The sequence below is a fragment of the Myxine glutinosa genome, chromosome 2, assembly GCF_964187855.1.
Source record: "Myxine glutinosa chromosome 2, kmMyxGlut1.1, whole genome shotgun sequence".
Taxonomy (NCBI): Eukaryota; Metazoa; Chordata; class Myxini; order Myxiniformes; family Myxinidae; genus Myxine; species Myxine glutinosa.
Genome location: NC_136262.1, coordinates 7,475,124 through 7,500,123, shown reverse-complemented (window position 1 = coordinate 7,500,123; position 25,000 = coordinate 7,475,124). Strand labels below are relative to the sequence as shown.

Below are 25,000 nucleotides of genomic sequence, written 5' to 3'. Positions count from 1 at the left end.
GTCATTTGGGTCCTCTGGGTCATTTGGGTCCTCTGGGTCATTTGGGTCCTCTGGGTCATTTGGGTCCTATATTCCTATCCTATAACATATATATCCTATAACCTATCCTATATATATCCTATATCATATAACATATATCCTATATATCCTATAACATAACATATAACAAATATATCCTATATTATGTACTAGCGAGCGGCCGCGTACCAGCCAAAGGGGTAGCCCATGGTTAGCCTAAATATAGATTTGATGACGTCATGTTTACACATCTGAGCGACAGAAACTGTCTACACATCTGAGCGACAGAAACGTCTACACTGTTGGAGCTTCACTTTTGGAGAGACAGAAATTCTGGGTCATTTGGGTCCTCTGGGTCATTTGGGTCATTTGGGTCCTCTGGGTCATTTGGGTCCTCTGGGTCATTTAGGTCCTCTGGGTCATTTGGGTCCTCTGGGTCATTTGGGTCCTCTGGGTCATTTGGGTCCTCTGGGTCATTTGGGTCCTCTGGGTCATTTGGGTCCTCTGGGTCATTTGGGTCCTCTGGGTCATTTGGGTCATTTGGGTCATTTGGGTCCTCTGGGTCATTTGGGTCCTCTGGGTCATTTGGGTCCTCTGGGTCATTTGGGTCCTCTGGGTCATTTGGGTCATTTGGGTCCTCTGGGTCATTTGGGTCCTCTGGGTCATTTGGGTCCTCTGGGTCATTTGGGTCCTCTGGGTCATTTGGGTCATTTGGGTCATTTGGGTCCTCTGGGTCATTTGGGTCATTTGGGTCATTTGGGTCCTCTGGGTCATTTGGGTCCTCTGGGTCATTTGGGTCCTCTGGGTCATTTGGGTCCTCTGGGTCATTTGGGTCCTATATTCCTATCCTATAACATATATATCCTATAACGTATCCTATATATATCCTATATCATAAACATATATCCTATATATCCTATAACATAACATATAACAAATATATCCTATATTATGTACTAGCGAGCGGCCGCGTACCAGCCAAAGGGGTAGCCCATGGTTAGCCTAAATATAGATTTGATGACGTCATGTTTACACATCTGAGCGACAGAAACTGTCTACACATCTGAGCGACAGAAACGTCTACACTGTTGGAGCTTCACTTTTGGAGAGACAGAAATTCTGGGTCATTTGGGTCCTCTGGGTCATTTGGGTCATTTGGGTCCTCTGGGTCATTTGGGTCCTCTGGGTCATTTGGGTCCTCTGGGTCATTTGGGTCCTCTGGGTCATTTGGGTCCTCTGGGTCATTTGGGTCCTCTGGGTCATTTGGGTCCTCTGGGTCATTTGGGTCCTCTGGGTCATTTGGGTCATTTGGGTCATTTGGGTCCTCTGGGTCATTTGGGTCCTCTGGGTCATTTGGGTCCTCTGGGTCATTTGGGTCCTCTGGGTCATTTGGGTCCTTTGGGTCCTCTGGGTCATTTGGGTCCTCTGGGTCATTTGGGTCCTCTGGGTCATTTGGGTCCTCTGGGTCATTTGGGTCCTCTGGGTCATTTGGGTCCTCTGGGTCATTTGGGTCCTCTGGGTCATTTGGGTCCTCTGGGTCATTTGGGTCCTCTGGGTCATTTGGGTCCTCTGGGTCATTTGGGTCCTCTGGGTCATTTGGGTCCTCTGGGTCATTTGGGTCCTCTGGGTCATTTGGGTCCTCTGGGTCATTTGGGTCCTCTGGGTCATTTGGGTCCTCTGGGTCATTTGGGTCCTCTGGGTCATTTGGGTCATTTGGGTCATTTGGGTCCTCTGGGTCATTTGGGTCCTCTGGGTCATTTGGGTCCTCTGGGTCATTTGGGTCCTCTGGGTCATTTGGGTCCTATATTCCTATCCTATAACATATATATCCTATAACCTATCCTATATATATCCTATATCATATAACATATATCCTATAACATAACATATAACAAATATATCCTATATTATGTACTAGCGAGCGGCCGCGTACCAGCCAAAGGGGTAGCCCATGGTTAGCCTAAATATAGATTTGATGACGTCATGTTTACACATCTGAGCGACAGAAACTGTCTACACATCTGAGCGACAGAAACGTCTACACTGTTGGAGCTTCACTTTTGGAGAGACAGAAATTCCCAGGCAAACGCTATAACGCACCAGGTTTACAACCTGTGCGTTAATAAATGATTAATAATGAAAGAAATAAATAATAATCATTAAAAAATTAAATTATTAATTAATTCGGTCACAGAACACATAAACCACCACCATTTCATCAGAATCTGTAACTGAATTTAAAAAAAAAAGTAATTCATCGAATAATTAAATAATTAATCGATTAATTGATGAATTGATTAATCAATAAATCAAAAATATCCTTGATAGCCACATCACTTGGTCACTCATGTCCAAATATTAGCTTCCGAGCTCAAAAGGAGCCTGAGATATTGGCCAAATGAGAAAGAAAATAAATAAATGATTAATAATGAAAATAAATAAATAATAATCATGAAAAAATTAAATTATGAATCAATTCGGTCATAGAACACATAAACCACCACCATTTCATCAGAATCTGTAATTAAAAAAAAATAATTTTTTAGTCATTAATCGAATAATTAAATAATTAATCGATTAATTGATTAATTGATTAATTAATAAATCAAAAATAGACTTTGCAGCCAAATCACCTGGTCATTGGCATGTCCAAATATCAGCTTCCTAACTCAAAAGGTGCCTGAGTTAATGGTCAGAAGAGAAAGGAAATTTGATTAATTAAATAAGTACTGAATTAATCGCTAATAATTAAATAACTCCTCAATTAATTGATTAATCAAAAAACAAAAAATACTGTTTTTGACAAAGCACTTGCTCACTATTGTGCCGAAATGTCAGCTTCCTAGCTCAAAGGATGGCTGAGATAACGCCCGGACAAACAAGAAAACAAGAAAGAAAGAAAACAAGACAAGTACACATACATTCAAAGTACACCGCCCCCATGCCAAATAATTAAATATGCTACAGCGCGGCATTGCCGGGGTGCCTCCGGCGCCCGGCAATACCGCAGTGCAGCTCATAGAGGCTGCCTTGGGAGGGAGAGGTGTACACGGATTGATTGATTAATTGTATAATTAAAATCAATAAAAGATTATCACAAAATATTTTCTTAATCAATTGGCGTATAGCATAACTAAACCACTAGTGCTTCATCCGAAGATGTATATTTTAGAAATTTAATTAAATAAGTCATTAAAAAAAAATAATTAATTAATTGATTAATCAATAAACAATTAATCAAATAATTAATAAATAATTAATCGATTAATTGATTAATTGATTAATTAATAAATCAAAAATATTCTTTGCAGCCAAATCACCTGGTCATTGGCATGTCCAAATATCAGCTTCCTAACTAAAAAGGTGCCTGAGTTAATGGTCAGAAGAGAAAGGAAATTTGATTAATTAAATAAGTACTTAATTAATCGCTAATAATTAAATCACTCCTCAATTAATTGATTATTCAAAAACCAAAAATACGGTTTTTGACAAAGGACTTGCTCAATACTGTGCCGAAATTTCAGCTTCCTAGCTCAAAGGATGGCTGAGATATCGTCCGGACAAACAAACAAGAAAGCAAGAAAACAAGAAAGAAAACAAGAAAGAAAACAAACAAGTACACATACATTCTTAGTACACCGCCCCCATGCCAAATAATTAAATATGCTACAGCGCGGCATTGCCGGGGCGCCTCCGGCGCCCGGCAATACCGCAGTGCAGCTCATAGCGGCTGCCTTGGGAGGGAGAGGTGTACACGGATTGATTGATTAATTGTATAATTAAAATCAATAAAAGATTATCACAAAATATTTTCTTAATCAATTGGCTTATAGCATAACTAAACCACTAGTGCTTCATCCGAAGATGTATCTTTTAGAAATTTAATTAAAGAAGTCATTAATAAAAAATAATTAATTAATTGATTAATCAATAAACAATTAATCAATTAATCGATAAATAATTAATCAATGAAATGATTAATCAATAAATCAAAAATATCCTTGATAGCCACATCACTTGGTCACTCATGTCCAAATATTAGCTTCCGAGCTCAAAAGGTGCCTGAGATATTGGCCAAATGAGAAAGAAAATAAAGAAATGATTAATAATGAAAAGAAATAAATAATAATCATAAAAAAATTAAATTATTAATCAATTCGGTCAGAGAACACATGAACCACCACCATTTCATCGGAATATGTAACTTAAAAATTTTTTTTTTCGTCATTAATCGAATAATTAAACAATTAATCGATTCATTGATTAATTGATTAATTAATAAATCAAAAATATCCTTTGCAGCAAAATCACCTGGTCATTGGCATGTCCAAATATCAGCTTCCTAACTCAAAAGGTGCCTGAGTTAATGGTCAGAAGAGAAAGAAAATTTGATTAATTAAATAAGTACTTAATTAATCGCTAATAATTAAATAACTCCTCAATTAATTGATTATTCAAAAAACAAAAAATACAGTTTTTGACAAAGGACTTGCTCACTACTGTGCCGAAATTTCAGCTTCCTAGCTCAAAGGATGGCTGAGGTATCGTCCGGACAAACAAGAAAACAAGAAAGCAAGAAAACAAACAAGAAAGAAAACAAACAAACAGAGTGAAAACTGAGTACTCCCTTTCAGCGTTCGTCACTGCCGAGCCTCCTTCGGTGCCCAGCAATGACGATTTGCAATGCCTGGAGATGGCATAGGAAAGGTGCGGTGTACAACAGAGTGAAAACGGAGTACTCCATTTCAGCGCGTGTCACTGCCGAGCCTCCTTCGGTGCCCAGCAATGACGATTTGCAATGCCTGGAGATGGCATAGGAAAGGTGCGGTATACAACAAACAAATAAACAACCAGAGTGAAAACTGAGTACTCCCTTTCAGCATGCGTCACTGCCGAGCCCCCTTCGGTGCCCGGGAGTGACGATTTGCAATGCCTTGAGATGGCATAGGAAAGGAGCGGTGTACAAAAACAAACAATAAAACAAACAACCAGAGTGAAAACTGAGTACTCCCTTTCAGCGTGCGTCACTGTCGAGCCCCCTTCGGTGCCCAGCAATGACGATTTGCAATGCCTGGAGATGGCATAGGAAAGGTGCGGTGTACAACAAGAAAACAAACAACCAGAGTGAAAACTGAGTACTGCCTTTCAGCGTGCGTCACTGCAGACCCCTTCGGTGCTCGGAAATGACGATTTGCAATGCCTGGAGATGGCATAGGAAAGGTGCGGTGTACAAAAAGCACTGGTGGTTGTGACTTTTGTTACGGCCCCCCCTCCCTTACCCCTGGTTTCGGTGGACCTCCGAACCCCGAGAGGGTCCCCGGCAGAAAGATGTGTTATCCCTGGTTGAAACCCAGCAGATAACGTCCCTCAGTGGAACCAGCAAATGAAACAGCCGAACCAATGATGCAACCACACCAAGTTATAAGCAAACCATAATATATTATAAATCACACACCAAGAGCCATACAGCAATGGGGCAATCACCCCTACTTTCAAATCTTACGATAATATCCTTGTCAAGCCCCTTAACCCCACTCACAGCACCTCCCCCAATGTCTCTGCTCCCCTCCAAGGCGAAGTCCCAATGTCTCTGTGCGCTCCCGCGATCGGGGAGTCGAGGCCCGGTGGTCAATTGAGGCGTGGACGAGTGAGACGACCCAGAGGTCACGTGCTCAGTCCCTAGCAGCACAGCGGTGGCAAGGAACCTCCCAAAGGTGCGCTCCCTCCCACGATCGTGGAGTCAAGGCCCGGTGGTCAATTGAGGCGTAGACGAGCGAGACGACCCCGAGGTCACGTGCTCAGCCCCCAGCAACACAGCGGTGGCGAGGAACCTCACAAAGATGCGCTCCGACGTACATGTTGCGGTTCAACCCACGAGCCTCCGTATAATTCTCACGTGTCCCTTTCTGGCACAGCCGTTCCCGGCAATCCACCAGGGAATAATGTCCAGCCGACACGATGAAAGCCGGTTCACGGCCGGGTGCTCGCGTGGCCAAGATGACGGACGGCTTTCGCTCCAACCCGGATTCTCAAGGCCTGGATCCTCCGGAACCTCAAGGAGAATACCCGACGACACCGGCTCCACGCACTCCGGCGATATTTCTTATCGACCGAACTTCCCTTCAAGGACGCAAAGTTCCCTCGCCCAGTACGGCGAACGCTCGGTTCGGAGCTACAACCACCACCTCCTTTTCCGATATCCTCCCACCTCCTTTTCTTCGCTCCACCTCTTCCGGTCTCGATCCGGATTTCCGGCCACATTTTACCAGGAGCGCTTTTAAATCTTTTACTCACAACAACCCTTTCCCTTAAGTCACAACAAGCATAATATTTAGAATACTTCGAACCAGCAACAATACTCATAACAACAACCATTAAGGCCGAGTCCGTAACACTTCCCCCCTTCAGGAAAGAACGTTTGACCACAGCGAAAACTTTCTTTGCAGGCCAACTTGTCAACAAACCACCTATTGCCTCCTGATAGCACTTTTTCCCGGGAGGCTGAGCTGAGTATTCCCTACATGGACGCCTTTAGGAACGTGAAGTTCATGGTTAGTCCATGCAGGAACGTTTACTACATGGACGCCTTTAGGAACGTGGCGTTCACGGTTAATCCGTGTAGGAAAGTTCACTACCTGGATGCCTTTAGGAACGTTGCGTTCACGGTTAATCCATGTAGGAATTTTGGCTCGGCTGCTCCGCAGCATTCAGTGCTTCAGCTCTTTCTAACTTCCCTAAGATTCACGGTTGGACCACCTGTCACTGTAGTCATGTGAATAACGGTGTCCTTCTCGGCCGCTACCCTGATAGTCGTCCTTTCGGGAGCTGCCGTAACTCTGGGAGCCTCCATAGCAATATCGGCTGCGGCCACCACCAACACTTCCGCCAAGTTGTCCTCTTCTGTAGCCCCCTCGACACCGACGAAATGCCTTCCCTACTGTTATGGTCCGACCCTCCAACTCCTGGTTATTCAAATCCTTTTCTGCATTTCTGGCATCACTTGAGGTTTCAAATGTGACAAAGCCAAACCCTCTTGACTTTTGGCTCTCCCTGTCTTATCAGCAGCACTTACAAAAGCGGTCCATATTTGTTGAAGGTAGACTCCAGAACCTCTTCCTTTGTTTTGAAGTTCAGTCCACCTACAAAAAGCTTGCCAACTTTGCCTCCATCCCTGACTGGTGTGGTGATATTTCCCATATCGGACTTTTTCACAACCATCAGGTTACTAGAAAGTTGACCCCCGGCCAAATAATTCCCAACCACAACCGATACTCCCTCTACAGGAAGAGTGGCTTGCAACCCCACGGTGACCGGTCCTGACACCAAATCAGACTCTAGATTGATGACATGAAGGGGAGCGCTAACCCAGCCACCGATCCCCTGTAACCGAACACTATCCCCAGTTGCTGTACTCTCCGACAATGGCAAAACGCCTTCAAGCATTAAGGATTGATGTGCTCCTGTGTCCCTCAATACCCTAACAGGTCTTGGGTTAGGCGAGTCTCCCTCCAGTGAGACAAACCCCTCATAAATAAATGGTTGGTAACTCTTCTGCAGGCGATTCCTCACGTTTGCCATCGCATTCGGAGTTGTACTAGTCGGACTCCGCTCCTGATTTTCCTTTCCCAAAGCATGACAGTGGGACATCAAATGTCCTGGTTTATGGCAAAAAGCGCAAGTAGGCCCGGAGGAGAACCTCGTGGTCTGCCTCGAGGTCCACAGAGGATACGTCTGCCTTGAAACCGTTGACTTCTGACCTCTAGAAGTCGTGATATCAGAGTGGTCCTCCTCTCGAGGCCGCCCCCATGAATTTTTGTTCTCCGCCCCTGCCGTACCATAGCTCCCCTGGCTAAGTCTAGGCGAGAAGTTAGGGTTGTGGAACCCCATCCTGTGGGTTAAGGCATAGTCATCTGCCATGGTCGCTGCCTCATACAACTTTGGTACTTTCCTTTCCTCTAGGTGTATTTTAACGTCCTCGTGGACACACTGTTGGAACTCCTCCACCAGGATCAATTGTCGCAATAGTTCGAAGTCTTTCACAACTCCTTTTGAATCGCACCACCGATCAAACATGGTTTCTTTCAATCTGGCAAACTCCACGTGGGTCTCACTCTCCCTCCTCCTGGCATTCCGGAATTTCTGCCGGTAAGCTTCCGGGACCAATTCATAGGCTTTGAGAATGTGTTTCTTCAATACCTCATAATCTGCACACTGGTCAATCGGTAAAGCCGAATAAATCTCTTGAGCTTTACCCACCAGAACACTTTGCACTAGTATGGACCAGTACTCCTCAGGCCACTTTAACTGTCGAGCCACTTTCTCAAAGTGTGGAAAAAACTTGGCTACCTCCTTCTCATTGAAGGGTGGGACCAGCCTCACATGTCTGCCAACATCTCAGGTGTTCTGACTAGGTGTCGAACCAGTCAGCAGGGATGGTACCTCTCCCCGTTCTCTTATTAACTCCAGCTCCTTGACTTTAATTTCCTGCTGACGCGCCAATTCACGGTCCTTTAACTCCCTTTCGGCTCTTCTCTCCTCTGCTTCGAGGTCTCTTTCCACTCTCCTTTCCTCTCTCTCCACTCTCCTTTCCTCTGTTTTTTTTGTCTTCTAACCTTTCCTGGAGTTCTCTTTCCAGTGCTTTTTCCCTTTCCTGGCTCCGTAATTGCATCTCCAGTTTCCGGAGCTCCACATTTTCTTGTTCTTCTGGTAACCAATCCCAGGCTACCTCTTCCCATGCTTTTAATCCCACCATAGATTGTATCACCACTGTCTGCAACTCTGCCTTCTTCATATTAGTTCGGACCTCCAAGCTAAAATGTTTGGCCAATTTCCAGAGGTCCGATTTTACTAACGCTCTGAACTGTGCTTCACTTGGGGTCACCGTAAACTTCTCTGTGTCAAACGCCATAGTGACTACTGGTAACACCTGTTAACCTTCACACAAGAAATTTCTAACAAACAAAAACAAAAGAATTTTTTTGTTGTTGTTGTTGTTGTTGTTTGTTTTTGGAAAAAATTTGGGAATGTTGGAAAAAGTTCCAAACTTGGGAATTCTTTCCCGGACTAAATGTAGGATTTTTTTAAGCTCCCGGACGCAGACCCAATTGCGAGTCCACGAATATCAATTGGACGAGCCCCCAATTTCTGTTATGGGGTCGCCCCCCCCCCTTACCCCTTGTCTCGGTGGGCCTCCGAACCCCGAGAGGGTCCCCGGCAGAAAGATGTGTTATTCCTGGTTGAAACCCAGGAGATAACGTCCCTCAGTGGAACCAGCAAATGAAACAGCTGAACCAATGATGCAACCACACCAAGTTATAAGCAAACCATACTATATTATAAATCACACACCAAGAGCCATACAGCAAAGGGGCAATCACCCCTACTTTCAAATCTTACGATAATATCCTTGTCAAACCCCTTAACCCCACTCACGGCACCTCCCCCAATGTCTCTGCTCCCCTCCAAGGCGAAGTCCCAATGTCTCTGTGTGCTCCCGCGATCTGGGAGTTGAGGCCCGGTGGTCAATTGAGGCATGGACGAGGGAGACAACCCCGAGGTCACGTGCTCAGCCCCCAGCAGCACAGCGGTGGCGAGGAACCTCCCAAAGGTGCGCTCCCTCCCGCGATCGGGGAGGTAAGGCCCGGTGGTCAATTGAGGCGTAGATGAGCGAGACGACCCCGAGGTCACGTGCTCAGCCCCCAGCAACACAGCGGTGGCGAGGAACCTCACAAAGATGCGCTCCGACGTACACATTGCGGTTCAACCCGCGAGCCTCCATATAATTCTCACGTGTCCCTTTCTGGCACAGCCGTTCCCGGCAATCTACCAGGGAATAATGTCCAGCCGACACGACGAAAGCCGGTTCACGGCCGGGTGCTCGCGTGGCCAAGATGATGGACGGCTTTCGCTCCAACCCGGATTCTCAAGGCCTGGATCCTCCGGAACCTAAAGGAGAATACCCGACGACACCGGCTCCACGCACTCCGGCGGTATTTCTTATCGACCGAACTTCCCTTCAAGGATGCAAAGTTCCCTCACCCAGTACGGCGAACGCTCTGCCCGGAGCTACAACCACTACCTCCTTTTCCGATATCCTCCCACCTCCTTTTATTCGCTCCACCTCTTCCGGTCTCGATCCGGATTTCCGGCCACATTTTACCAGGAGCGCTTTTAAATCTTTTACTCACAACAACCCTTTCCCTTAAGTCACAATAAGCATAATATCTAGAATACTTCGAACCAGCAACAATACTCATAACAACAACCATTAAGGCCGAGTCCGTAACACTTTCCCTTTCATATATGTTGGTGTGGGAGGGTTATGGCATTGAAACTGTGCAAGTCAACCACAGCAGGTGTAGAATTATAAAGACAATGCAGTTTAGTAGTTGAGGTTGGACTGCAGAAAGAGCAATATGGTAGGAGATTGATATATGGAGGGAGGGGAGGATATAAATTACTGCACCACTACTCCAAGTCAGTCAGCTTGGTTTTTGTGAGTTTAACCAGGAAAGGGTTACTGGAGGAACAGGTGCTTCCTGGAGGTGTTGGGGAGGGTCAGAGGGCAAGAGAGTAGAGGGAGTTTGATCAGGTGAATGGCGTTAATAAACAGAGGGCACCAACCCGTCTGTGATGTAAGAGAAACAGATGTTGTGCTTTGGCTTTATTATGGAAGATATGTTGACAGCTTTAGATTCCACATAATCCAGAAGAGCCATATGTGATGCTGGGGCGCCAGCCCATAGCGGAGAGCAGTACTCCACTGAGCTATGTACAAAGGCCTTGTAAAGTGAGTGGTTTTCATTTTCCAAGGAAGGACTTGAATTGACAGAGAATGCCCAGTTTGTAGCTGGCTTTGGAAGCCAGCTTTGTCATATCGTCAGCCCAGGAAATTTAATGACTGATGGGGAAGCCGAGAAGTTCATGGGACTGAATCTATTCCCGTGTACGATCGAGGCTATAAGTATGTGGGTTCGTTTGACGAACCATCTGGAGAGACAAGGTGAGATTGCGAGTTTTCTGTGATTGAAGGGCATGTTCCATTTATCAGATCAGCATAGTAGTCGCGGTGGTTCATATGCACCCTTTGGCTGCTTGGCTGCATCATATTTCTGGGGGCACGGCTAAGCGGCTGATGCAATGCCCCCCATTACTAGTAAGCTGGTACTCATTTTGACAACCTTGGAAGGATGACAGGCTGAGTCAACCCACCTGGTGTTAATTCAATGGCATGACAGGGGCTCAAACCCAGCACCCGAACATCTCAAGCCAGCCACCTTAACCGTTATCACGTTATCAGTGGGATTGGGTACTGCACAACAAAATGTGGAGTCATCTGCAAAACAATGAGAGGGTTGGAGAACTTTCTCAGCCGAACGAGCAGCTGCTTGTACTTGAAACACCCGACTATGTGGGTCAGTGCAAGGCCCGAGTGGACGGACGTGTGCTAAACAAACCTCCTCGATGGATCCCTACCAGTGATGGACTGTGTATCTGGAGTAGGTGTTTCTGAACACCGATGGGAATGACATATCTGGGGCTTGTGCGTGTACATGGTAAGTTTATAATGAGGAGATATTTACCCTTAATCATCTTGGGAGGTGGGAGCTGGAAGAGCCATCATAAATATAGATTTTTTTTTGTTTGGTTCTGGGGCCACAAGATAAATTACAGTAGATTTTTGCATCTGTTGATAAAAGGAGAAGCGTGTGTATGTTTGTTTGTGTGCAAGCATGTGTGTGTTTGTTTGTGTGCATGCATGCGTGTGTGTGTTTGTTTGTGTGCATGCGTGTGTGTGTGTTTGTGTGCATGCGTGTGTGTGTGTTTGTGTGCATGCGTGTGTGTGTTTGTTTGTGTGCATGCATGTGTGTGTGTTTGTGTGCATGCGTGTGTGTGTTTGTTTGTGTGCAAGCGTGTGGGTGTTTCTTTGTGTGCAAGCATGTGTGTGTTTGTTTGTGTGCATGCATGTGTGTGTTTGTTTGTGTGCATGCATGTGTGTGTTTGTTTGTGTGCATGCGTGTGTGTGTTTGTTTGTGTGCATGCGTGTGTGTGTTTGTGTGCATGTGTGTGTGTGTGTTTGATTTTGTGCATGCATGCATGTGTGTGTTTGTGTGCATGCGTGTGTGTGTTTGTGTGCATGTGTGTGTGTGTTTGTGTGCATGTGTGTGTGTGTTTGTTTGTGTGCATGTGTGTGTTTGTTTGTGTGCATGCGTGTGTGTGTTTGTGTGCATGCATGTGTGTTTGTTTGTGTGCATGCGTGTGTTTGTTTGTGTGCATGCGTGTGTGTGTTTGTGTGCATGTGTGTGTGTGTGTTTGATTGTGTGCATGGATGCGTGTGTGTGTGTGTGTTTGTGTGCATGTGTGTGTGTGTTTGTATGCATGCGTGTGTGTGTTTGTGTGCATGCGTTTGTGTGTTTGGTTGTGTGCATGTGTGTGTGTGTTTATTTGTGTGCATGTGAGTGTGTTTTTGTTTGTGTGCATGTGTGTGATTGATTGTGTGCATGCATGTGTGTGTGTGTTTGTGTGCATGTGTGTGTGTGTGTGTGTGTGTTTGATTGTGTGCATGCATGCGTGTGTATGTTTGTTTGTGTGCAGGCATGTGCGTGTTTGTTTGTGTGTGTGTGTGGTTGTGTGCATGCGTGTGTGTGTTTGTGTGCAAGCATGTGTGTGTTTGTTTGTGTGCATGTGTGTGTGTTTGTTTGTGTGCATCCGTGTGTGTGTTTGTTTGTTTGCAAGCATGTGTGTGTTTGTTTGTGTGCATGCATGTGTGTGTGTGTGTGTGTGTGTGTTTGTTTGTGTGCATGCGTGTGTGTGTTTGTGTGCATGCGTGTGTGTGTGTGTTTGTTTGTTTGTGTGCATGCGTGTGTGTGTGTGTGTTTGTTTGTTTGTGTGCATGCTGTGTGTGTTTATTTGTGTGCATGCGTGTGTGTGTTTATTTGTGTGCATGCATGTGTGCGTTTGTTTGTGTGCATGCATGCATGTGTGTTTGTTTGTGTGCATGCGTGTGTGTGTTTGTTTGTGTGCATGCGTTTGTGTGCTTGTGTGCTTGCGTGTGTGTGTGTGTGTGTGTGTGTGTGTGTGTGCGTTTGTTTGTGTGCAAGCATGCGTGTGTTTGTTTGTGTGCATGCATCCGTGTGTGTGTTTGTTTGTGTGCATGTGTGTGTTTTTGTGCATGCGTGTGTGTGTTTGTTTGTGTGCATGTGTGTGTGTGTTTTTAAAATAATTTATCCACTGCTGCCGCCAATTGAATTAACTGGAAATGATACGAAATCAACACCTTTCAGTCTCATCCACGGATATTTCTCGTATTCTGATATTTCCGTATGCTAGATTTTCATTTAGAAACAGAACGATTATGATTAACCATTTTGAAATTGTCACTCTTTTCTTTAAATGCTGAAAAGTGTGTTAAAAATATGATTTGAATGACAGATTTTGTACTAGCAACGGCAGGTTAAAAGTGCCCGGTGAGCAGAACCGAGTCACTGAAAATACACAAACACAGCGCTAAACGGGGCCATGCGTGAAAGTCCCAGTTTAGCATTCATACCTCATTTGGAAAGTCCCAGTTTAGCATTCATACCTCATTTGGAAAGTCCCAGTTTAGCATTCATACCTCATTTGGAAAGTCCCAGTTTAGCATTCATACCTCATTTGGAAAGTCCCAGTTTAGCATTCATACATCATAACGAAAGTCCCAGTTTAGCATTCATACCTCATTTGGAAAGACCCAGTTTAGCATTCATACCTCATTTGGAAAGTCCCAGTTTAGCATTCATACCTCATTTCGAAAGTCCCAGTTTAGCATTCATACCTCATTTGGAAAGTCCCAGTTTAGCATTCATACCTCATTTGGAAAGTCCCAGTTTAGCATTCATACCTCATTTGGAAAGTCCCAGTTTAGCATTCATACCTCATTTGGAAAGTCCCAGTTTAGCATTCATACCTCATTTGGAAAGTCCCAGTTTAGCATTCATACCTCATTTGGAGAGTCCCAGTTTAGCATTCATACCTCATTTCGAAAGTCCCAGTTTAGCATTCATACCTCATTTCGAAAGTTCCAGTTTAGCATTCACACCTCATTTCGAAAGTCCCAGTTTAGCATTCATACCTCATTTGGAAAGTCCCAGTTTAGCATTCATACCTCATTTGGAAAGTCCCAGTTTAGCATTCATACCTCATTTCGAAAGTTCCAGTTTAGCATTCACACCTCATTTCGAAAGTCCCAGTTTAGCATTCACACCTCATTTCGAAAGTTCCAGTTTAGCATTCACACCTCATTTCGAAAGTCCCAGTTTAGCATTCACACCTCATTTCGAAAGTCCCAGTTTAGCATTCATACCTCATTTGGAAAGTCCCAGGTTAGCATTCACATCTTATTTCGAAAGTCCCAGTTTAGCATTCATACCTCATTTGGAAAGTCCCAGTTTAGCATTCATACCTCATTTCGAAAGTCCCAGTTTAGCATTCACATCTCATTTGGAAAGTCCCAGTTTAGCATTCACATCTCATTTGGAAAGTCCCAGTTTAGCATTCACATCTCATTTCGAAAGTCCCAGTTTAGCATTCATACATCATAACGAAAGTCCCAGTTTAGCATTCACATCTCATTTGGAAAGTCCCAGTTTAGCATTCATACATCATAACGAAAGTCCCAGTTTAGCATTCATACCTCATTTGGAAAGTCCCAGTTTAGCATTCATATCTCATTTGGAAAGTCCCAGTTTAGCATTCACATCTCATTTGGAAAGTCCCAGTTTAGCATTCATATCTCATTTGGAAAGTCCCAGTTTAGCATTCACATCTCATTTCGAAAGTCCCAGTTTAACATTCATACCTCATTTCGAAAGTCCCAGTTTAGCATTCATACCTCATTTCGAAAGTCCCAGTTTAGCATTCATACCTCATTTCGAAAGTCCCAGTTTAGCATTCATACCTCATTTGGAAAGTCCCAGTTTAGCATTCATACCTCATTTCGAAAGTCCCAGTTTAGCATTCATACGTCATTTGGAAAGTCCCAGTTTAGCATTCATACCTCATTTGGAAAGTCCCAGTTTAGCATTCATACCTCATTTGGAAAGTCCCAGTTTAGCATTCATACCTCATTTCGAAAGTCCCAGTTTAGCATTCATACCTCATTTGGAAAGTCCCAGTTTAGCATTCATATCTCATTTCGAAAGTCCCAGTTTAGCATTCATACCTCATTTCGAAAGTCCCAGTTTAGCATTCATACCTCATTTCGAAAGTCCGAGTTTAGCATTCATACCTCATTTCGAAAGTCCCAGTTTAGCATTCATACCTCATTTGGAAAGTCCCAGTTTAGCATTCATACCTCATTTGGAAAGTCCCAGTTTAGCATTCATACCTCATTTCGAAAGTCCCAGTTTAGCATTCATACCTCATTTGGAAAGTCCCAGTTTAGCATTCATACCTCATTTCGAAAGTCCCAGTTTAGCATTCATATCTCATTTCGAAAGTCCCAGTTTAGCATTCATACCTCATTTGGAAAGTCCCAGTTTAGCATTCATACCTCATTTGGAAAGTCCCAGTTTAGCATTCATACCTCATTTGGAAAGTCCCAGTTTAGCATTCATACATCATAACGAAAGTCCCAGTTTAGCATTCATACCTCATTTCGAAAGTCCCAGTTTAGCATTCATACCTCATTTCGAAAGTCCCAGTTTAGCATTCATATTTCATTTGGAAAGTCCCAGTTTAGCATTCATACCTCATTTCGAAAGTCCCAGTTTAGCATTCATATCTCATTTGGAAAGTCCCAGTTTAGCATTCATATCTCATTTGGAAAGTCCCAGTTTAGCATTCATATCTCATTTGGAAAGTCCCAGTTTAGCATTCATATCTCATTTGGAAAGTCCCAGTTTAGCATTCATACCTCATTTGGAAAGTCCCAGTTTAGCATTCATACCTCATTTGGAAAGTCCCAGTTTAGCATTCATATCTCATTTGGAAAGTCCCAGTTTAGCATTCATACCTCATTTGGAAAGTCCCAGTTTAGCATTCATACCTCATTTGGAAAGTCCCAGTTTAGCATTCATACCTCATTTGGAAAGTCCCAGTTTAGCATTCATACCTCATTTGGAAAGTCCCAGTTTAGCATTCATACCTCATTTGGAAAGTCCCAGTTTAGCATTCATATCTCATTTGGAAAGTCCCAGTTTAGCATTCATACCTCATTTGGAAAGTCCCAGTTTAGCATTCATACCACATTTGGAAAGTCCCAGTTTAGCATTCATATCTCATTTGGAAAGTCCCAGTTTAGCATTCATATCTCATTTGGAAAGTCCCAGTTTAGCATTCATACCTCATTTGGAAAGTCCCAGTTTAGCATTCATACCTCATTTGGAAAGTCCCAGTTTAGCATTCATACCTCATTTGGAAAGTCCCGGATTGAACAAGATAAATATTTCAAATAGATCATCATTTTAAATTTAATAAATAACAACCTGCAATATTCTATTGTTGTTGTGTTGTTTGTACATGCATTGTATCATTTTCAAACGTCTGCAATGGAAATGTATGGATTGATTTGGCAAACGAACAAGTTCAGACTCAGATATCCAAAATGGTCCGAATTCTGATAGGTGCTCCTTGTGTTGTTAGGTTGGAGACCAGGATTCCATTATTACAACCAATGGCTGTCACTGCTCGGATCCATAGTCTGCTGCGCCATAATGTTTGTGCTCAATTGGCTAGCAGCATTGGTCACCTCTGCGCTCGTGCTTGCACTTTACCTGTACGTCGCTTACAGCAAACCAGGTGAGGAGTGAGGGGGGGGTGAGGAGGGAATGGGATGAGGGTACCAGAAAGCTAATCTAATTGCTGGATTCACAGTTTTGTAAATATTATTTTCCCATTTACACGTATCCTGTTACTCCCATTTACAAGTGTCCTGTTACTCCCATTTACAAGTGTCCTGTTACTCCCATTTACACTTATCCTGTTACTCCCATTTACACGAATCCTGTTACTCCCATTTACACGTATCCTGTTACTCCCATTTACACGTATCCTGTTACGCCCATTTAGACGTATCCTGTTACGCCCATTTAGACGTATCCTGTTACTCCCATTTACACGTATCCTGTTACTCCCATTTACACGTATCCTGTTACTCCCATTTACACGTATCCTGTTACTCCCATTTACACGTATCCTGTTACTCCCATTTACACGTATCCTGTTACTCCCATTTACACGTATCCTGTTACTCCAATTTACACGTGTCATGTTACTCCCATTTACACGTATCCTGTTACTCCCATTTGCACGTATCCTGTTATGCCCATTTACACGTATCCTGTTACGCCCATTTACACGTATCCTGTTACTCCCATTTACACGTATCCTGTTACTCCCATTTACACGTATCCTGTTGCACCCATTTACACGTATCCTGTTACGCCCATTTACACGTATCCTGTTACGCCCATTTACACGTATCCTGTTACTCCCATTTACACGTATCCTGTTACTCCCATTTACACGTATCCTGTTACTCCCATTTACACGTAGCCTGTTACTCCCATTTACACGTATCCTGTTACGCCCATTTACACGTATCCTGTTACTCCCATTTACACGTATCCTGTTACTCCCATTTACACGTATCCTGTTACTCCCATTTACACGTATCCTGTTACTCCCATTTACACGTATCCTGTTACTCCAATTTACACGTGTCATGTTACTCCCATTTACACGTATCCTGTTACTCCCATTTACACGTATCCTGTTACGCCCATTTACACGTATCCTGTTACGCCCATTTACACGTATCCTGTTACTCCCATTTACACGTGTCCTGTTACTCCCATTTACACGTATCCTGTTGCACCCATTTACACGTATCCTGTTACTTGTACATACGGCTAAGTATTTAAAGTGTTAGCTTTGGACGTCTCGTGAAAGTTTAAAACAATTAAAAATTATAAAAGAACAAACACCACAAGGTGAAGATACCCACGTGAAGGGTGATGCTATCATCTTTGATATATTTAATAATTAAAGGGTGATGACATCAATCTTTGATATATTTCATAATTAAAGGGTGACGATGTCATCTTTGATGTATTTCATAATTAAAGGGTGATCATGTCATCTTTGATATATTTAATAATTAAAGGGTGATGACATCATCTTTGATATATTTCATAATTAAAGGGTGACGATGTCATCTTTGATGTATTTCATAATTAAAGGGTGATCATGTCATCTTTGATATGTTTAATAATTAAAGGGTGAAGATATCATCTTTGATATATTTAATAATTAAAGGGTGATGACATCATCTTTGATATATTTAATAATTAAAGGGTGATGCTATCATCTTTGATATATTTAATAATTAAAGGGTGATGACATCATCCCTGATATATTTCATAATTAAAGGGTGAAGATATCATCTTTGATATATTTAATAATTAAAGGGTGATGCTATCATCTTTGATATATTTAATAATTAAAGGGTGATGACATCATCCCTGATATATTTCATAATTAAAGGGTGAAGATATCATCTTTGATATATTTAATAATTAAAGGGTGATGCTATCATCTTTGATATATTTAATAATTAAAGGGGGATGACATCATCTTTGATATATTTAATAATTAAAGGGTGACGATGTCATCTTTGATATATTTAATAATTAAAGGGTGATGATATCGTCTTTGATATATTTAATAATTAAAGGGTGAAGATAACGTCTTTGATATATTTAATAATTAAAGGGTGATGCTATCATATTTGATGTATTTCATAATTAAGGGGTGATGACATCATCTCTGATATATTTAATAATTAAAGGGTGATGATATCATCTTTGATATATTTAATAATTAAAGGGTGATGCTATCATCTTTGATGTATTTAATAATTAAGGGGTGATGACATCATCTTTGATATATTTAATAATTAAAGGGTGAAGATAACATCTTTGATATATTTAATAATTAAAGGGTGATGATATCATCTTTGATATATTTAATAATTAAAGGGTGATGATATCATCTTTGATATATTTAATAATTAAAGGGTGAAGATATCATCTTTGATATATTTAATAATTAAAGGGTGACAATGTCATCTTTGATATATTTAATAATTAAAAGGTGACAATGTCATCTTTGATATATTTAATAATTAAAGGGCGACGATGTCATCTTTGATATATTTAATAATTAAAGGGTGACGATGTCATCTTTGATATATTTAATAATTAAAGGGTGACGATGTCATCTTTGATATATTTAATAATTAAAGGGTGACGATGTCATTTTTGATGTATTTAATAATTAAAGGGTGAAGCTATCATCTTTGATATATTTAATAATTAAAGGGTGATGATGGCATCTTTGATATATTTAATAATTAAAGGGTGATGATATAATCTTTGATATATTTAATAATTAGAGGGTGATGATGGCATCTTTGATATATTTAATAATTAAAGGGTGACGATGTCATCTTTGATATATTTAATAATTAAAGGGTGATGATGGCATCTTTGATAAACTGATGATGGCATCTACCGACTCCTCTCCGGCCTTGCTCCCCCAGCTCTCTCTGTGCTCTGTCCCCCAAATATTCCTACAGGTCGCACAAGATCTGCCAGCAACCCTCTGATGGTTAAACTGCCAAAATCTCGGCTCTCTGCTCACCTTCACTCTTTCATTCCTCTTTTCTCCCGCCTCTGGAACAAACTCCCACACTCCCTTCAATCCCACTCCTCCCTCCAGGTCTTTAAAACAGCTGTTCACCACCATCTCTTATCTTCCCCCATCCAAAACCTTGATCTTTTCTACCCCCACTAATTCACCCCAGATCCACCTTGTTTGTAATTCCAACGTCTTTCCTGGTAGTCCTGGCAGTGTCCATATGTTTTATGCCTCTCCCACCCCCTTTCCCATGCCTCCCCCCCAAAGCCCTCTCCCTCCCACAGTTCTCTCGATGTCTCCATGTCTCTCGGTTCCTGCTCTCAAATGTTGTGTTTGTGTCCTTCCCCCTCTCTCCCCATCTTGTCTACCGCTCCCGATGCTTTTTGTTTTATGTGTCGGTTTGTCGGTTATGTGTCGGTTTGTCGGTTTGTCTTTCTGTGTGATAAATGTTCGCTCCTTCACGAGCCTCGATGTTGTATACAAAAAACAAAACAAAACAAAAAACAAAAAACTTAATAATTAAAGGGTGATGACATCATCTTTGATATATTTCATAATTAAAGGATGACGATGTCATCTTTGATGTATTTCATAATTAAAGGGGGATCATGTCATCTTTGATATATTTAATAATTAAAGGGTGATGCTATCATCTTTGATATATTTCATAATTAAAGGGTGATGCTATCATCTTTGATATATTTAATAATTAAAGGGGGATGACCTCATCTTTGATATATTTAATAATTAAAGGGTGACGATGTCATCTTTGATATATTTAATAATTAAAGGGTGATGATGGCATCTTTGATATATTTAATAATTAAAGGGTGATGATATCATCTTTGATATATTTAATAATTAGAGGGTGATGATGGCACCTTTGATATATTTAATAATTAGAGGGTGATGATGGCATCTTTGATATACTTAATAATTAAAGGGTGATGACATCATCTTTGATATATCTCATAATTAAAGGATGACGATGTCATCTTTGATGTATTTCATAATTAAAGGGTGATGATATAATCTTTGATATATTTAATAATTAAAGTGTGATGATGGCATCTTTGATATATTTAATAACTAAAGGGTGATGATATCATCTTTGATATATTCAATAATTAAAGGGTGAAGATATAATCTTTGATATATTCAATAATTAAAGGGTCATGATGTCATCTTTGATATATTTAATAATTAAAGGGTGACAATGTCATCTTTGATATATTTAATAATTAAAGGGTGAAGATATAATCTTTGATATATTTAATAATTAAAGGGTGTCAATGTCATCTTTGATATATTTAATAATTAAAGGGTGAAGATATCATCTTTGATATATTTAATAATTAAAGGGTGATGATATACTCTTTTATATATTTAATAATTAAGGGGTCATGATGTCATCTTTGATATATTTAATAATTAAAGGGTGACAATGTCATGTTTGATATATTTAATAATTAAAGGGGGACAATGTCATCTTTGATGTATTTAATAATTAACGGGTGACATTGTCATCTTTGATATATTTAATAATTAAAGGGTGATGATATAATCTTTTATATATTTAATAATTAAGGGGTCATGATGTCATCTTTGATATATTTAATAATTCAAGGGTGAAGATATCATCTTTGATATATTTAATAATTAAAGGGTGATGATATAATCTTTTATATATTTAATAATTAAGGGGTCATGATGTCATCTTTGATATATTTAATAAAATTAAAGGGTGATGATGGCATCTTTGATATATTCAATAATTAAAGGGTGATGATATAATCTTTTATATATTTAATAATTAAGGGGTCATGATGTCATCTTTGATATATTTAATAATTAATGGGTGATGATATCATATTTGATGTGTTTAATAATTAAAGGGTGATGATATCATCTTTGATATATTCAATAATTAAAGGGTGAAGATTTAATCTTTGATATATTTAATAATTAGAGGGTGATGATATCATCTTTGATATATTTAATAATTAGAGGGTGATGATATCATCTTTGATATATTTAATAATTAAAGGGTGATGATATCATCTTTGATATATTTAATAATTAAGGGGTCATGATGTCATCTTTGATATATTTAATAATTAGAGGGTGATGATGGCATCTTTGATATATCTAATAATTAGAGGGTGATGATATCATCTTTGATATATTTAATAATTAAGGGGTCATGATGTCATCTTTGATATATTTAATAATTAGAGGGTGATGATATAATCTTTGATATATTTAATAATTAGAGGGTGATGATGGCATCTTTGATATATTTAATAATTAGAGGGTGATGATGGCATCTTTGATATATTTAATAATTAAAGGGTGATGATGTCATCTTTGATATATTCAATAAAGGGTGACTATGTCATCTTTGATATATTTAATAATTAAAGGGTGACGATATAATCTTTGATATATTTAATAATTAAAGGGTGACGATGTAATCTTTGATATATTTAATAATTAAAGGGTGATGATATAATCTTTGATATATTCAATAATTAAAGGGTGATGATGGCATCTTTGATATATTCAATAAAGGGTGACGATGTCATCTTTGATATATTCAATAATTAAAGGGTGAAGATATAATCTTTGATATATTTAATAATTAAGGGGTGACGATGTCATCTTTGATATATTCAATAAAGGGTGACGATGTCATCTTTGATATATTTAATAATTAGAGGGTGATGATGGCATCTTTGATATATTTAATAATTAAAGGGTGATGATGTCATCTTTGATATATTCAATAAAGGGTGACTATGTCATCTTTGATATATTTAATAATTAAAGGGTGACGATATAATCTTTGATATATTTAATAATTAAAGGGTGACGATGTAATCTTTGATATATTTAATAATTAAAGGGTGATGATATAATCTTTGATATATTCAATAATTAAAGGGTGAAGATATAATCTTTGATATATTTAATAATTAAGGGGTGACGATGTCATCTTTGATATATTCAATAAAGGGTGACGATGTCATCTTTGATATATTCAATAATTAAAGGGTGAAGATATAATCTTTGATATATTTAATAATTAAGGGGTGACGATGTCATCTTTGATATATTCAATAAAGGGTGACGATGTCATCTTTGATATATTTAATAATTAAAGGGTGATGATGGCATCTTTGATATATTTAATAATTAAAGGGTGATGATGGCATCTTTGATATATTTAATAATTAGAGGGTGATGATGGCATCTTTGATATATTTAATAATTAAAGGGTGACGATATAATCTTTGATATATTTAATAATTAAAGGGTGATGATGGCATCTTTGATATATTTAATAATTAAAGGGTGATGATATAATCTTTGATATATTTAATAATTAAAGGGTGATGATGGCATCTTTGATATATTTAATAATTAAAGGGTGATGATATAATCTTTGATATATTTAATAATTAAAGGGTGATGATGGCATCTTTGATATATTTAATAATTAAAGGGTGACGATATAATCTTTGATATATGTATTTAATAATTAAAGGGTGACGATGTAATCTTTGATATATTTAATAATTAAAGGGTGATGATATAATCTTTGATATATTTAATAATTAAAGGGTGACGATATAATCTTTGATATATTTAATAATTAAAGGGTGATGATGTAATCTTTGATATATTTAATAATTAAAGGGTGACGATATAATCTTTGATATATTTAATAATTAAAGGGTGATGATGGCATCTTTGATATATTTAATAATTAAAGGGTGATGATATAATCTTTGATATATTTAATAATTAAAGGGTGATGATGGCATCTTTGATATATTTAATAATTAAAGGGTGATGATATAATCTTTGATATATTTAATAATTAAAGGGTGACGTTGTAATCTTTGATATATTTAATAATTAAAGGGTGATGATATAATCTTTGATATATTCAATAATTAAAGGGTGAAGATATAATCTTTGATATATTTAATAATTAAAGGGTGACGTTGTAATCTTTGATATATTTAATAATTAAAGGGTGACGATATAATATTTGATATATTTGATAATACTCGTGTGATGACTCATGTATGTGTGAATGCAAATTTGAATTATGTTTTTAATTAGCGAAATATTAATTTTATTTGATCTTGAGCCATACACTCGTATATTGAGAGGTATTGGTGGTAACGCTTGCTGATGCGCATTGTTGAAGGTAGCAATGATTCAATATTTTTCCTGTGGATGATTTAGTTGTTGTGATGGGAACAATGCCGTGTTGTTGGGAGTTATTGGAAAATCTTCAGATAAGGAATATCTTAAATAATAATTTTCCACAATTCATTAAGTAATTAATTCATTAACAAATTAATTCAAATTAATTAATTAATAAATTAATAATTAACAAATTAATTCAAATTAATTCAAAAACAAATTCATTAATCACTCGGAAGGTTTGATTGAATGACCCGAAAGGAGGTTCTTTGGGAAACCTGAAAGCACTATTTCTTGTCGCCGATGTCCATCCGCTCCCATTCGTCTCGTTCTTCGTCCGTGGGCTCTCAATCTCATGCATTTGCAGTTGTCAACTCAATTTTTTGTCAGATTTTCAACGTACAGTGGAGACCAAATATGGAATACAGTGTTGGTGAATGTTACATTGACTATTTATCCATGAAACTCCTTCCATACTCCAGCTGTGCGTTGCAAAGTCCATTCGGATAAATGTTGGCAACTTATCCAGCTTCAAGTTGGCTGCCTTCTCAGGAGCTGCTTGGTAACTGGGGACCAATTGTGCGACGAGGAGAGTTGTCTGAAAGGGAATGTGTGTGCCACTTCATGTTATGTAATGAAGATGTGTTGCAGTTACCAACCTAATTTGGGCCTGTTTAGCACAGAAGACACTGTTGAGTAAGAGTTTACACAGAGTGAAGCAATTGCTGCTCCACTCGGTCTGAGAAGCCCGCCACACTCCCCGCTCCACGAATCCAACCATGAACTGTCATCTTAAGGTACAAACTTTCAAATTTCCGGTTACAATTTGAAAGTTTGCACATTAAGATGAATTTATTTTTGAAATTATACGTGACAATTAGATTAATTTATGTGAGGCCCTGTGATTTAGCCCCTCATTTAATACCACGTGATTGCTCAAACTTCTATTCCCAAATATGTGAGCTTTACAACCAAGATGAATGCAACTCACAGTTCATTCATCAAGTGGCAGAGTGTCCACAAACATGGGATGGCAGAGTGTCCACAAACATGGGATGGCGGAGTGTCCACAAACATGGGATGGCAG

General features: G+C 39.7%; 1 protein-coding gene across 1 annotated transcript in view; it reads left to right on the top strand.

Moving 5' to 3' along the window:
- Window positions 1-25,000, top strand: part of LOC137422075 (solute carrier family 12 member 2-like) — a 222,851-nt gene that overhangs the window by 107,142 nt on the left and 90,709 nt on the right. Inside the window, exon 14 of the mRNA XM_078772946.1 lies at window positions 16,639-16,794. Coding sequence (XP_078629072.1) covers window positions 16,639-16,794 — 156 coding nt within the window. The remainder of the gene's footprint in view (window positions 1-16,638; window positions 16,795-25,000) is intronic.